This window comes from Herpailurus yagouaroundi, unplaced genomic scaffold (assembly GCF_014898765.1).
Source record: "Herpailurus yagouaroundi ecotype Mexico unplaced genomic scaffold, PumYag 187, whole genome shotgun sequence".
In the NCBI taxonomy this organism is placed as follows: domain Eukaryota; kingdom Metazoa; phylum Chordata; class Mammalia; order Carnivora; family Felidae; genus Herpailurus; species Herpailurus yagouaroundi.
In genome coordinates this window covers 24037708-24053591 of record NW_024412418.1, presented here as the reverse complement: position 1 = coordinate 24053591, position 15884 = coordinate 24037708, and the positions used below count along the sequence as shown (strand labels likewise).

The window sequence follows — 15884 nt, the reverse complement described above, 5'->3', positions numbered from 1 at the left end:
AAAAAAGAAAAATAAGCAAAAACGCACCTGAGATTAACAAAATCTTTTGCTGCTAGGGCTTCTTGTAGCTTGAAGTTGCCAACAAGTTTCAGCTGATTTAGCCCATGCAGGCCTTCCGTAGGAAATGAAGTTAATTCGTTGAAACTTACATCTCTAAAATGTGGAAGAGACTTTAAATTAACTCCGAAGATGCAAATTACACAAAAACCTCTGTACATGTGTAAACATCATAAATACTAGAGCTCTAAGAGGAAGTTCAGGCGTGCCGAAACAATAGTTCTGGCATTCATCTTGCCTTCCTAGAAGGTGTCACTATATCACTGCGGCTTTAGCATTTATACAAGGGAGCAACTAAACAGAAAAAAATATTTTGATAGGACAATGCCAAAACACAAGTTTCTGTAGACTATTACTTTCAGGACATTACTGCATAAAATCATCAACTTACAGGTTAGTTATTGACCCAAGCTTGGCAAAAGCTCTGCTGTGAATTTCATGGATCAGGTTTCTACTCAGATCTCTGCAATTATAAGAATAACATGTTAATCTTTTCAAATAAATTCAAACTGCAGTTACTCTGACTATACTTTGGTATTTGAGGTAATCACAGTATCCCTGATAAGATAATAAATCTTATTAATCTCGCCCAACAACTCCATGTTTATGTTGAATTCTTCTCCTTCACAAAAATCTATTTCTTGGAATGGGTTCCACGGAGCAATAATTCTAGTTGGCACCTGTTTCAAAACAGTTGTGAATTTTCTCCACCTTATCCTTCTGGTACCAGTTCAAAAATATAAATGATATGATATAACCTTTGGTACTATTAAGTAGGTGAGGAAAAACTCAGCTCCTGACAAAGCTGAAAATAAAAACAGGTTTCATACTATTTGCTTTCTCAAAGGTCAGTGATAAGGCCCTGAGGGAAGACAAATAATCAATATGTCAACAAGAGCATTCCAGAAGGGCTTCAGATATCATTCTTTCCCAAGCAGGAAATAAAAATCATATCAACACCAGAGCTGTACTGTATTCAGAAACACACCCTGAGAAATTCTGATATCGCAGAATTAATAAAACAAATAATCTGCAACCACACTTAAACTGAGCATTAAGGGAAATTTAAAGACATCTCCCAGATAACAGGACAATTCGGCAAACTTGATTTCGAATAAAAAAAAAGGCCAGCTTTTCACTGTTGTCGCTTATCGGTGCTCTACAAGTGACTGCAGCTAGGAGCCAGATCCCTTCCTCGCTACTGCCCAGACCCACACACAGTAAGACTGTCAGCCACAAGAAAAGATCCCAATGTCTAATAAAATACTTTGTAGTAGAATTATTTTCTATTTCTTACTGGAATCTATTGGAAGACAGGAATCAATATATGTAATTTCACTTCGCCTTCAATTTTTCAAATTTGTTCTGTATTTTAAAAATATTCACTATTTTAGCATATTGTGTTTTCTGCACTAATGTTCTATAAATACAGGGACAAGGCCTGTCTTAGCCACCTCTATATCACCAACTGCTTAATGGAAAACTTGGCACAAATATACACTCAACTACAAATATACTTTTCAAATGAGTGCGTCTGTTGCACATTAGCTATATTTGTTATGATATATACCCCAGTGTGAGGGTCTGCAAATTTTTCCTGTAGAGGGCCAAGTAGTAAATATTTTCACCTCTAGGTCATATATTCTCTACTCCAACTCTTCAACTCTGCCATCGTATGGTTAAAGCAGTATTAGACAACATTTAAAAGAGCATGGCTGTGTTCCAATAAAACTTAATTTACAAAAACAGAAGGCAGGCTGGACCCGGCCCACAGGCTATAGTTTGCCTACCCACTGCTCTAATGGATTGGCAAACCTCATCACTGTGACTAGGAAACCAACAAGCTCCATCTCTCAGGTTGTATACATTATACCATTTCACTTACCAACATACAACAGCATAAATCAGCTAAGGCAAAAAATACTGAAAGTTAGATCATTTATAAAGTACCACGTGGTAAAATTTGAACAACATTTACACATAACAAATCACATCTTTAAGTATATCTATCATGGGAATTATAATGATAGATTAATTTATAACTTGGCAAAAATTTTAGTTGTTTCTAATAATCAAAGAGAAACTTACAGAATCCTCAGAGATATCAGGCCTTGAAATGTACCTTCTTTTATTTGGTGGATCTGATTACGTTGCAAAGAACTAAGGAAAAAAAATGAAGGAAAAAAGAGAAAAATTATTTTCAATTTTGAAAGATAACATTTCTTAAACTTTGTCTAAGTTTAAATACTCATTCATAAATAACCTTGATTTTGTTGAAAGTAAGAGAACTGCCATTTCCTCATCAATAACATGAAAGGGTTAGAATAATTGGTATTCCATCCCAATTTATGCTGGGAGTTAATGTACACTAGCTAAATTCCTTATCAACCCCATTCAGGAGAGCAGGAAGACAACATGGTAAAAAAGGACCCAAGACAGTACAACCATACCAAGTACCATGGAGAGAAGGCTACAGGAAAGGTAAAGAAAGGGATCAGTGACGGGAGAATTAGTGCCTTCCTCTCCCCATCTCCCAACCAACTTCCATCAAAACTTACAGGTACACAGTGGGTATCTGGGTTTGATTTCCCTCAACAACCAGGAACAGTTTTTGTTTGTTTGTTTGTTTTTGTGTGTGTAGACAGCCCTCCCGCTGTACTGTCTCATAGAATGCCTGGTAAGTACCTAAAAATGCTGGTTGTATGGCCACAACTAGTACAATATGACATTTATTCACAGGGATACCTGATTATATGCATTTATTTCTTTAATATTTCTAATTTCCTGATGGTAAAGCCATTATTTAAAATAGGAAATGTTCAATGAATCACCATAAACCACAGCAAAAAGAGTAAGTTCAAGACCAACTTACATTTCTTCCAGAGCATGGCAACCATTAAAGCTTGGAAGGTCTTTTATATTGTTGTAAGACAAGTCCCTTAAAACAATGAAAATTAACAAATTAATTCTGTGTTATCAGAATACTAAATTAAAAGAGCTGTACTCAGTATTGAAAACAGCACTAAGATCTGTAATAAAGACAGATGCCTGAAGAAAATCATCTATTTTTTTCTAAGACTTGTAAGTTTCTAGAGTGATATAACATGCTTAAGATTGCAAACTTGAAGTATATAATGTTGAGTACAGACAATATAAAATATATTAAAAACACTTATGGGGCGCCTGGGTGGCGCAGTCGGTTAAGTGTCCGACTTCAGCCAGGTCACGATCTCGCGGTCCGTGAGTTCGAGCCCCGCGTCGGGCTCTGGGCTGATGGCTCAGAGCCTGGAGCCTGTTTCCGATTCTGTGTCTCCCTCTCTCTCTGCCCCTCCCCCGTTCATGCTCTGTCTCTCTCCGTCCCAAAAATAAATAAAAAACGTTGAAAAAAAAATTAAAAAAAAAAAAAAAACACTTAAAAATTTTTAAAAATTTTAAAATAAAACTATTAAAAACATTAAGCATATAAAATATACAGTTATGGAAAATATATCAAAATTATGTCTAAGTGGTAGATTTATGTGGTTTTTAATTTATATTTTTATAATTTTGTTTATACCATAAATAATTTCTATGTTAATTATAAAGCTTTAAGAGGAGTGGTATGCATAACTCACATTTTCAAAAAAATGTATATTAAACCAAATATAGGGACTCGTTAACTCTCACTTAATCCCACTGCAGTGTTTCCTCCATAGTGATCACTGTGCTTGATATTCCGTGACATGATTTAATGATATGTTTAATCAATCAGTCACTTATTTTGTTACTATCTCTCTCTCGTGAATACTTATTAACAACTTAGTAACTTAATTGTTTGCTCTTATGACATTTTTACTTCCTTACTTTCCAGGGTAGTTGAAATTTTTTGGAAAGCTCCATGCTTAATTGGTTCCTGATCCAAGAAAGATTTGGGCTCTGCTTAAGTTCTGGATAAAACAGAAAGAGGTGGAGAGCTGACAGTCCCAGGGCATCTAGAATTAAGGGCAAGAAAGCCCAGATAAGAAAAATACAAGGAAGAGACTAGTCTGGTTTTACTTTGTTCAAAGTCACAAGACGTATGACATATACATAACCCTAAAAACCAAATTGAAATAAACGTTACCTACCCTTGGGTCACTAAAACACCTGCTCATTTCCATAAAGGGAACAAATAAGACATAATTCTACCTTAAAATCAGCTAATGAAAATAGCGGACCCAAAATAAAACTCAATATACGTGAAGTACGTAAAAGAAAAAGTATATGAAGGGAAGAGGGACCCAACTTACAAAGTCCTAAGCATCTTTTGTTCTTGGCACAAATTACTGGATATGCTGCTTATCTTCGTGCCTGTCAAGGTCCTGTGGAAAACATTGTTCATCTAAGAAATGGAATCGTTCAAGTTCAGATGGTAAACAAAATGCTATTCTCGCATAGAAAAAGAAACATTTTTTTCACATATTTGCATATGAACTAGAGTTTCTGTATCCTACTGCCTACTTACTCCTTAAAGTCAGGCATGTGGGAAGATGGATTAGGCCTCAGATGGATTAAGCCTCTGTTACGGATCTCATTTTCATAGTCAGGCAGAAAAGCTTGTGACAGGAGATGTTTATATTGTCCAGACGTCAAGCCTGATTTCTCACGTGGACCAACAGAAAAACACTTATCCATAGTTCCCGCCTGACTACAATCACCTGCAACACCACCTCACCCCCAAAACATGCGAAGCTACCTTGGCATCCTGCCCCCAAACCTGGTTTCTGTGTTTTCGGGCAACCTGACTCACTGTTATGAATGAAATGTTCTCTTCCTCCCTCCCTTCCCATGTTCCCATCTGCAGTCAGTCCCAATTCCTGTGCTTCCTTCCTTTTTCGTGTCTCCAGCATCTGACCCTCTCTTCATTTTTATTAGCACTATCGAATCACATGTGAAATGAAGCAGATGGAGGTGGAGGAATCTCAGTCCACATGGAGGAATGCCAGCGGTGTTAAATGCACTCATTTAGCAAGGGGATTATACCCATGGCCTCCTTGCGGTTCTTCCCAATTCTAGTCTCTCTTACCCTCCTCATATCACCTGATACAACATACTCGATATATCCAAACTACCTTAACAAGTCAAGTTTAACCCCGAGCCCAGTGCTTCCCAACCTCTTTTTTCTTTTATTTTGGCACATTGGAAAATCGTAACATTTACGTGAGGCTCCTTGTGGCTGGAGGCCTTTAGCAGCCTCAGGCTCCTCTTGACTGTCTGCAGAGCTGAGGTCAGAAAGGGCTTAGATGTGTATGTACCCCATTCACAGACCACTTACTGGGAAGCTGTGCCATGACCAAATGTTCAATGTTCAAGGGTTGCCATTTTAAAACTGTGACCCAAACGATTTTCCAAATTTCTCCATATCACACCGCATTCCATTATAGACATGCAATTCTAGCTACATATGCACGTCTGTTACATCATCCCTGAGAAAATTTTCAGTATTCCCCATTTTGCTAAATCCTGCCTTTCTAATTAAAAGACCCAGCTCTGAAAACCTGACAGTATTCGATTTTGAAACTATACCTTCTCCCTAGCGCTTTCCCTGATAGTCTACATCAACTGCTCCACTTCTGAATTCCTAAAGCACTGCTTGGAATTTGGCGTTTAGTTACTGCCTCATATTTTCAGTGAGCTTTTTGGATCTAATCTCCATACATGAGGCTCTATTCTACCTGAGGTGACTGAGCCCAAACCCAATATATCCATATCCATGCATGATATGCCCAAAGAGATACTGCAGGAATCAACACCATCATCATCCCCAACCCCAAAAACCACTGGCACCCTGAGAGCAGGCCAGCATGTCATTTCTACCCTACCCTTCTTCAAACAGCTGCACTTACAGACTTTCCAGGTGGACGGTTCCAGTCAGATTGGGGAACTGCTGTACCATGCTTGCGCCTCGAATGACTCTAGGAAATTGGGAGAGAAAAAGTAATTTAAAATAAGAAATTTTCATACACGATATTTTCATTTTATTTTTTTTGAACAGTTTAAAATTACAGCACTATTGGGGCGCCTGGGTGGCTCAGTCAGTTAAGAGTCAGACTTTGGCTCAGGTCATGATCTCACGGTTTGTGAGTTCAAGCCCCGTGTTGGGCTCTGTGCTGACAGCTCAGAGCCTGGAGCCTGCTTCAGATTCTGTCTCCCTCTGTCTCTGACCCTCTCCTGCTCATGCTCTGTCTCTCTCTGTCTCTCTGTCTCTCTCTCTCTCTCTCTCTCTCTCAATAATAAATAAACGTTAAAATAAATAAATTAATAAAATAAAATAAAATAACAGCACTATTATACCTAAAAAAATCAGTTTCAATTCTTGAATGTACCTGAGAGTGTGATAATTTGGCCAAGAGTTCACATAAATAAGAACCATCATCAATTTTCAGAACTGCCCTTTGGACTTTCACCCAAAGGAGTAGGGGGAAGGGGGGGGAGAGTTTTGTCTTCTGGAGCTACAATAATACATTCTAGTTTTCCATTAAAGCAATTGCATAAAGATTCAGGCTTGTTTTAGAATTTGTGTAATACTTACAAGGAATGCAGTTCAGATAAATTGTGAAATGCGGAGTTTCCCACAAAAGACAGAGGATTATCATACAAATGTCTGTAAAAATACCGCAAAAAAGTAAAGTTTTCATATGTTCACAAGCCCTCCAACACTAAACCTATGTTCACAAAGTCCATAGATCTAAAATCCTGAATTTTCACTCATTCTTCATCAAAATGTCTGGCATCATACAGACATGCTTTACATGATTAAATATTAAAAGAAGCCTTCAGAACTACTTACATGGTTCTTAAGAGTGGGTTACCATCAAATGCTCCATCAGGGATAACAGAAATAGAATTACTATGAAATAACCTAAAAAGGTAGGAGAAAAATATTTTTGAAATACATGTCCCCTTGTGAAATAAGTTAAAACTCGAGTATCTAGTCCTGTTCAGTGTTATGTGAAACACAGCTGAGAACAACTACATGAAAATTTCAAAAATGTGAGGAAACCGAATTTTTTATTCCATCACATCCTTTCCGGGAACATACCGAATTCTTTTTTTTTTTTTTTTAATTTTTTTTTTAACGTTTATTTATTTTTGAGACAGGGAGAGACAGCATGAATGGGGGAGGGTCAGAGAGAGAGGGAGACACAGAATCTGAAGCAGGCCTCAGGCTCCGAGCCGTCAGCCCAGAGCCCAACGCGGGGCTCGAACCCACAGACTGCGAGATCGTAACCCGAGCTGAAATCGGACGCTTAACCGACTGAGCCACCCAGGCGCCCCCCGAATTCTTTTTAAAGCTGCTATCTCTCAGGTCTCTGTGATGCCATGTACACTCCTGTCTCTGCCCTTGACAAATTCAACATCTAAAATGCCCCCTCATCTTTTCATTTATTTTATTATCTCCATCCTTTTAACTCCAGTCAAATTCCTCCTCTTTAGCACTGCCTTTTCTAATGACCCTGATTCTCAATGAGGTCTTTTTCTGGAATGATTTACTTAGCCTCTGCATTTAGCACTTATTTCTACCTGGCAACTGCTATCTGCAAGTCTCACATGGTTAGCTTCCCCAGTGCCATGGAGACTGCAAGCTCTTAACTGGCAGGGACTGTATGTTATGGTTTCTGGAAGACACCTTAGTACAGACAAAACAAGCTCGGTACAGAAATCTAGGCTCCACACTGTCTGCGCTGACACCATCTGGTCTGTATGATCATATATGTGTTTGTGTGTGTCTGGGTATTATGGTATGTGCAGTGGAGCAAAGAGGCTTTAAAATCACACTCTTGGAACATGAAGTGATGAGTTCTAAGGACGCTATGGCACGCATAGAGAGAGCAAAGCAATACTCACAGTTCTTTTAGGCTAGGAAGGGCTTTAACAGCCTGAGGAAATTCCCCCAAGTTATTGTAATTCAAGTCCCTAGAAAAAATGGGGGAAATATATAAGAACACTGAAGAACGGTCACAATTTATAAGGCATTTTGGTACAAATGTATTCTTAACAAAAATCACATCCTCTGGATGGTAATCTTTTCCCACTGACCATAGTGCCATTTAAAACTCTGTAGCTCAACTGAATTCATATCCTTTCTTAGAATAGTGAATAGAAAAAAGAATCATAATTCTTCTATGATGGTTTTAAGTTAATTTTAAAAGATCAAGAAATTCTTAATCACCTATTATTGGTGCACTAAATAAACAAATCATTTGAATGGCATTCTTCAGGAAGTTCACCATAAAACAGAATTTATGGAATATCCGTTTATAAATGACAACAACCTGAAAGCACGGTTTCCATTTGGGGTTTAGAGTGGCTTCCTGAAACTCGGGCATGAGGGCAGCTGACCTCGGCCCTACTATCAGGCAGATGACCTGAGATAAGTACGAACAAGTTCGAGCACCAGGATGGGTTCACACCACTAGCATCCTGAAGCAGGTTATAAATTGTTGAAAATGTTACATTAATTAGGAGCAAGAAAAGCCACAGTGGCATGTAAGAAAAAGTCTTAATTTGAGTGTTTAAGTTTTAATTTATTTTATAACCTAAAGAGCATGATGGGATAGGATTAGTATGGTTTAGAATGAGAGTAACACAAAATCAAAAGTCCAGCTCTTTAGGGACCTATTTTGTTTTCTTTTTCTACGCAGAAAGAAAAGTGGCAAGTAAGAATTTAGCTGGGAAGAAGAAGTCTCATTTTAATGTAATTGGAAGAGTATATGTGGTCTAGGATCGGTTCCATCCAGTCCTCTGCTACACTGGTATTTACATACTTAGTAAAGGAGAACTGAGCTTGGAACTATCTTCTTCAAGAGCTTCCATCTTCCAATGTCCACTGATGTTCACTATCCTTTCATTGTTTAGACAGGAAAGTAGATTCATAAAGAACTAAGAGATTTTAAGTCTTCTAATTAGGCTAACCAGAATATTCAGTTAAACAAAATATCACAAGCCCTGAGCATTCCAATCAAATGTTACTAACCTAATTGGGACATTGTCTGAATTATTTATTACACCACAATAGCAAATACTATAAATCTTTGAATAAAGACAACTAAAATAAACTAAAACAACAAAAATAAAATCCTATTCTTGATTATGCATAGCTGCACAAGGTCTTTTGCTCAAACAGTGGTGCAATGTACAGTGGAAACATCCAGAATTCCCAAACTTTAACTAGCAGGAACAACAAAAGTATCCTAAGCAAAATGGAAAACTTTATTTCATTTAGCATTTAAGAAAGCAGAGATAATACTCAAACCCAGTGTTAATAATTAGTAAGGCAGCTGAGATCATGGAAAAAACAAACAAAAAAAGCTGATTTTTCAGAATTAATTTTATAAGGCTCGGTGTTCCAAAACTGTCGCACATTTTAACAGACCCAAAATTTTTGAGAAAGTAGACAGTCTAACAGATTGAGCCGCTTTTTTATGTGTACTTTTGAAAGAAATATCAAATTCAAACTTGTGTGCCATCTTTAACCATAAACTGAGATTAGTATTCCTAACTATGTTGTTTGGTGGCAAAAATTTAGTCATGTATTAAAGTCAGTTAATAGTGAGCTGAACTCAAGACCATTATTTTTTCCTTCTCCTGCAATGAAATACAAAATTGCATCACCAACATCACAGTATAACCATCCGAAATCTGAATCAACTTACAAGGTCTCCAGGTTATCTAGTCCATCGAAACAGTGTTGACCCAGGTTTTTAATTTTATTGTTATGAAGATGTCTACGGAAAAAAGCATCACAATGACTTTCAAATCACCCAGTAGCAACTATTATAATGTTTCATATGCCTAAATTGGCTTAAAGGAGGAGTGTGGCTAAACATTGCAACCCTTGACTAATGGAAAACAAATAGTGTATTTCTTGATATACGCTGCACAGACTTGGATTCACTGAACATGCAAAAAGAAAGTATCTCTAGTGGGAAAATGGTACACACATTGAAGATTCTTTAATATTTAGCCATATCAGAACAAAACTCTGATGAGCTTTTAATTATATGAAGTAAAATTGTGGTGAGCTCCCCTTGGCAAGGAGGTGGGGGAAAACATCATGGAGGGAAGAGTCTCACCTTACACCAGTGAGAATGAGTAACAGATTTAATTTTATTATTATTTAAAAAAATTTTTTTTAAATGTTTATTTACTTTTGAGAGAGAGAGCACAAGCAGGGGGACAGAGAGAGACAGGCAGACACAGAAACCGAAGCAAGCTCCAGTCTCTGTGCTGAGATGGGCTTGAACAAACAACCCGTAAGATTGTGACCTGAACCAAAGTTGGAACTTAACTGACTGAGTCACCCAGACGGCCCTATTTTTTTTTTATTTTTTTATTTTTTCAGAGAGAGAGCGTGAGTAGGGGAGGGGCGGGGGGAGAGAGAGAGAGAGAGAGAGAGAGAGAGAGAGAGAGAGAGAGAGAGAATCCAAAGTGGACTCTAAGCTGACAGCAGTGAGCCCAATGCGGGGCTTGAACTCACAAACTGTGAGATCATGACCTGAGCTGAAGTCAGAGCTTAACCAACTGAGCCAGCCAGGTGTGCCCGAGTAACAGCTTTTAAAAGAAATGCCATTTTATTATGTCCAAGTTTTTAAAGATTAAAAACACAGAGAATAATACATTCTTTGAAAAGACAAGATGTTCAAAACATGAAATATCACTCAAACTTATTTTCTGTGATCATCTCAAAACAACTCTACTTCTTTTAACACTCGATACATTGCTGGTACACAAGTAAAAGCTGTCCAAGTATTTGCTGAATGTCCCAATTTCTTGTTATGATTACAAAACAAGGTTTTTGTAGAGAGGTTCAACAGTTATCAGATGTTAATTTTGTAATTATCCTAGCTTGTGTTTTTAAAAGTCAGCACATTTAATTTTGCAAAAAGAGGCAGCTCCCCCAAATGCTCTCTCTTCAGAAGCGTAACAAAAAATGAGGTACTTTCCTAATAATCTGTCACGAGAAATCTGCTTTTGCTCCCAGATTCACACAGACATAAGGTATTAAAAGGGATGGATACTTACAGAACTACCAGGCTTGAAAGGTTGGTAAATGCAAAGTCAGGGATGCTTGAGATTTTGTTGAGGGCCAAGGTCAGTGCCTGCAGGGTTGGCAGGTTGCTGAGAGGATGCACGGGCACCTCAGTCAAGCTGTTGTCATCCAGCCACAGATGTCGTAACTGAGCAAGCCCCTCGAAACTGTCCTCGGGGACTGAGGTAATATGGTTGGCATCTAAACGCCTGACAGAAACAGAAACCACCACGTTCAAGAACGAATTCTAGCAGAAGGAGCCAAGTCACACAGCTCTCCGTTTTCAAAACGGAAAGGAGTTACAAAAACGGCCGGAGCCATGGCATTCCTTATTTCTTCAATTGCTCTAGAAAGTCTCATAAAATCCACCAATTTTCCAAAACTATACGGTGGAAGTCTGTTCTTTCCCTTCCTACAGAACAATCTTTCAAGAATCTTTGGCTAAGAGTGACTTTATAGCAAAACAATGTTGGAAAAAAAGAAAGAACCCCCCCCCACCAAAGGCCAAAGCTAGATCGAAGTTTATGTTTCAGAATCTATATAAATCAAAACTAGAAAGAAAAAAAAAAGAAGAAGAAACTAAGCTGAGTAAATAAGCTACTGTACTTAAAATTTTACAACTAAAATCTGATATTAAATTTGCTATTTTAACTTTATGCCAAAGGAGAAAACATAAGGAAATATTTACAAAAAAAGAAAAGTGTTTACAGCAACAAATCATTTCAAGGGATTCTTCTAACAATCCTTACCAGCAGGCAAGTTAAAACTATAGGTATCATGTACTAGTCAAATAACCGCCTCTTGGCACTGAAATCAAGAGTCAGACGCTTAACTAACTGAGCAACCCAGGAGCCCCTGATGGGGACTCGATTTTGAGTATGAGGCATCTTATTAGCAAGGTGTCTTTAATTCCAGAATTTGGGGAAAATTTAAAAGCAGGCTTAAGGTTACAGTAACACTGATCAGAGTAGCTATTTAATGTTTCCTGTGAACACTGTGCTCTTTTCTTTTTAAAAAAAAAATTTTTTTTTTCAACGTTTATTTATTTTTGGGACAGAGAGAGACAGAGCATGAACGGGGGAGGAGCAGAGAGAGAGGGAGACACAGAATCGGAAACAGGCTCCAGGCTCCGAGCCATCAGCCCAGAGACTGATGCGGGGCTTGAACTCACGGACCGCGAGATCGTGACCTGGCTGAAGTCGGACGCTCAACCGACTGCGCCACCCAGGCGCCCCACTGTGCTCTTTTCTTAATAACTGTTAATTCTGGACTTAGCTCACGTCATGATCTTGCAGTTTGTGAGATCAAGACCTGCCTCAGGCTCTGTGCTGACAGCAGGGAGCCTGTTCGGGATTCTCGCTCTCCCTCTCTCTTTCAAAATAAATAAATAAACATTTAAGAAAAAAATTAAGTCCCCATCTAAAAATCTGGAAAATGATGTCCTAACGTTACTGTTGGCACAATCAGGCCTAATTGTTGGAATAAGCACGTTCCAACCCAAAGACACCCTGATGTTAATATGACAAAGGACAGTTATGTGCCAAATGACAACCCTCTTCACAATTCCCATGTTGATGCAACCTCACTACTGAAATTCATACCTCCCAGGCATGGACCTCCTGGTGAAAATTAGAGAACACAAAAAACGTGAAAAGTCAAAATGACGGCATATTTTTAAAGCCCTGGAGTTTGGCAGTCGGCGAGGTCAGGAATTTCTGAGTTTTGGAGCAGTGCTTGCATCTGTCTTTTTCCTTCTGCTGCTCCAGCTTTGGGCCTGCCCTAGTGGCCCCTTTCCCCTCCCGGCAAATGCTGAGCTCTGCTCTGAAACACCGGCCCCAGTCCGAGTCTCAGGGGTTAAAGACCCTTGATCCTGGTAAGGATCTGATGGTAGCTTCTTTTTGATAAAGTCGAGATAAGCACTAAAAAAGGGGACAACACAGGGAACCGGGCAGCTGCCTTAAGAAACAAACATTTTGGCCCCTGGGTGGTTCAGTTGGTTAAGCATCTGACTTCGGCTCAGGTCATGATCTCATGGCTCATGGATTTGAGCCACGCGTCAGGCTCTGTGCTGACAGCTCAGAGCCTGGAGCCTGCTTCGGATTCTGTGTCTCCCTCTCTCTCTGCCCCTCCCCCACTCATGCTCTGTCTCTCTCAAAAATAAACATTAAAAAAAATTAAAAAACAAACAAACATTTTTAGGCTTGTTTAGTTTCTAGCACCTACCTCTGAGAAGAAACAGGTACCCTTTAAATACAGACTGCCAAAGTCCTGGCCATGGAGCTGCTTAGGAGATTTGCTTTAATGTGCGGATAGTATTCTCTCTCTCTCTCTCTCCCTCTCTCTCTCTCTCTCTCTCTTTCACACACACACACACACACACACACACACACACACTTCACAACCTTGCACAACTTCCACTTAGAGAAAGAGACACTGAACATATAAACATATAATCAACCATATAACGTAACTAACTATAAGTAGAATTTAATTGCATTAACCATTTAATTATAGCTATTCACTTAACACCTGAGCATATTGTTAGGCACAAAAGAGATAAAAATGGTGAACACAGACATGAGACCTGTCCTCATGAGACTGACATTCTAATGAAGAGTGACCCACAATATAATACATTTTAAAAGTGTTTATAGGGTCGCCTGGGTGGCTCAGACGGTTAAGCGTCCAACTTTGGCTCAGGTCATGGTCTCACCCCTTCTGAGTTTGAGCCCCAGGTTGGTCAGGCTCTGTGCTGACAGCTCAGAGCCTGGAGTCTGCTTGAGATTCTGTGTGTCCCTCTCTCTTTGCCCCTCCCCTGTTCACACTCTGCCTCTCTCAAAAACAAGTAAATATTTTTTAAAAAGTGATTATAGAGTGCTTAAGAATGCTATGAAGCAACTAAACAGGGTCCCAAGATAAAGACTAACAATAGAGACTAAGGGGGAGGGAAGTTAGTTAAAATGTATGGGTTAGGAAAAGCATCTCTAAGAAGGTGTTATTTTTTTTTCTTTTTCTTCTTTATTATTTTTTTTAAATCCAAGTTAGTTAACATAGAGTGTAATAACGATTTCAGGAGTAGAATTTAGTGATCCATCACTTACACATAAACACCCAGTGCTCATCCCAACAAGTGCCTTCTTAATGCCCACCACCCATTTAGCCCATCCCCCATCCACCTCCCCTCCCCTCCAGCAACCCTCAGTTTGTTCTCGGTATTTAAGAGTCTCTTATGGTTTGTCTCCCTGTCTGTTTTTACCTTATTTTTGCTTCCCTAACAAGGTGCTATATAAACTGAGATCCAGAGGGCAAAGACTCAGCAGAAACCAGCAGGATGTGGTCCCAGCAACTCCCAGAAGGTCAGGAGTGATTAGAACACAGGAAGAAGGTGGAGAGTCCTGGGAGACATAGCTGGGGATGCAAATGGGGACCAGATTATGTAGACCTTGTAAACTAGGTAAGGGGTTTGGAATGTATTTTAAGTACAAATTGAAGTCCCTTCCCAGTTTCTCAGCATTAGCGCAGTTTAAAAGTTTAAATTGCTTATGTTATCATATTGATGATAATGTGCATTCATAGTCAATAAAATAATGAGAAAGGCTCCCCTATATACACACACAACACTGCACTGAAATTAAGCCTTCTCTATAAAAGGTTTCATTAAGATGTGGCAAAATACTATAGAGAAAGCTATCTGTACCTTTTTAACATTATTTCAGTGTTATATACACCATTTATGCTCCTGCAGAATTCTGTGCTATGTACCATCAAAGAAAAGAGATGGCCTTAACTTAGGGTGTGAGATTGAACCCCACAATGTGCTCCACGTTGGGCATGGAGCCTGGTTAAGATATTCTCTCTCTCTGTCCCTCCCCTGCTCACAGGTACTGGAGTGCTTGCTCTCTTTCTCTCTCTAAAAAAAAAAACAAAAAAAGAGGTCAAAAGGAAGAAGAACTCTGGAAAAATGGGACACTTAAATAAAGCTAAATGAGGCAAAGGATTTGTGATGACTCAGTAATTAATCCTTACACCTCAATTCACATGCGGATGTTGGGAGCACACTCACAAATGTAAAGAGTTTGCCCCTATAATAAGATCAGTGTTTCACAGAGAAACTGTCTTAGAATCACGGCTTTGTACCAAGGACTTACGCATTTAATATTAATTCTAACTAAGAAACCAAGAAAATACTATAACTGAATCAGTAGATGCATAAATAGCATCAGATATCTCCTAGGTGGGGAGATAAGTGTGGGTTTGTTTAAGGTATTTCACCATTTAAACTCAATCCATCAAGAGAGAACTATTACTTTAAGTGTACTTTAGTTGTTAAAGGGTTAACACTCTATTAACTGAATTCCCTTACTATTTTTGTCTTTAAAATGTGTGTCTATTCCCTATTCTCAAAAGCCTGTTTTATATCTTACTGAGTACTCACATACTTTTTTGTCTTAAATGAAATTACAATAATAATTCCATATGCACATTTTACTGATGAATGTCTGTTATCAACATCTATTCTATAATCAAAAGCTTTCCCTTTTTCTCTCTACTTCTAACTTACCAGTAACATATATATTATAGTGTTATATTTTATTGCCAGTTTCAAGTATAAATTGTTAAGATGATGCAATTACTGTGGAAAACCTAGGAAATTCAGTCAGTCTTTGAAATCCTCCTTTACCATTCGAAGTGTGATATAATTTATTTTTTATTTTTTTTAATGTTTATTTATTTTTGAGAGACAGCAAGAGAGAGCGAGTGTGTGCAAGGAGGCCGG

The 15884-nt window shown here is 38.5% G+C and overlaps 1 protein-coding gene across 1 annotated transcript in view; it reads right to left on the bottom strand.

Moving 5' to 3' along the window:
* Positions 1-15884, bottom strand: part of LGR4 (leucine rich repeat containing G protein-coupled receptor 4) — a 103902-nt gene that overhangs the window by 7226 nt on the left and 80792 nt on the right. The window contains exons 5-15 of the mRNA XM_040495574.1: positions 11101-11316; positions 9732-9803; positions 7924-7992; positions 6866-6937; positions 6608-6679; positions 5922-5990; positions 4326-4397; positions 2930-2995; positions 2146-2217; positions 449-520; positions 28-153 (exon numbers count right to left, since the gene is read on the bottom strand). Coding sequence (XP_040351508.1) covers positions 28-153; positions 449-520; positions 2146-2217; positions 2930-2995; positions 4326-4397; positions 5922-5990; positions 6608-6679; positions 6866-6937; positions 7924-7992; positions 9732-9803; positions 11101-11316 — 978 coding nt within the window. The remainder of the gene's footprint in view (positions 1-27; positions 154-448; positions 521-2145; positions 2218-2929; positions 2996-4325; positions 4398-5921; positions 5991-6607; positions 6680-6865; positions 6938-7923; positions 7993-9731; positions 9804-11100; positions 11317-15884) is intronic.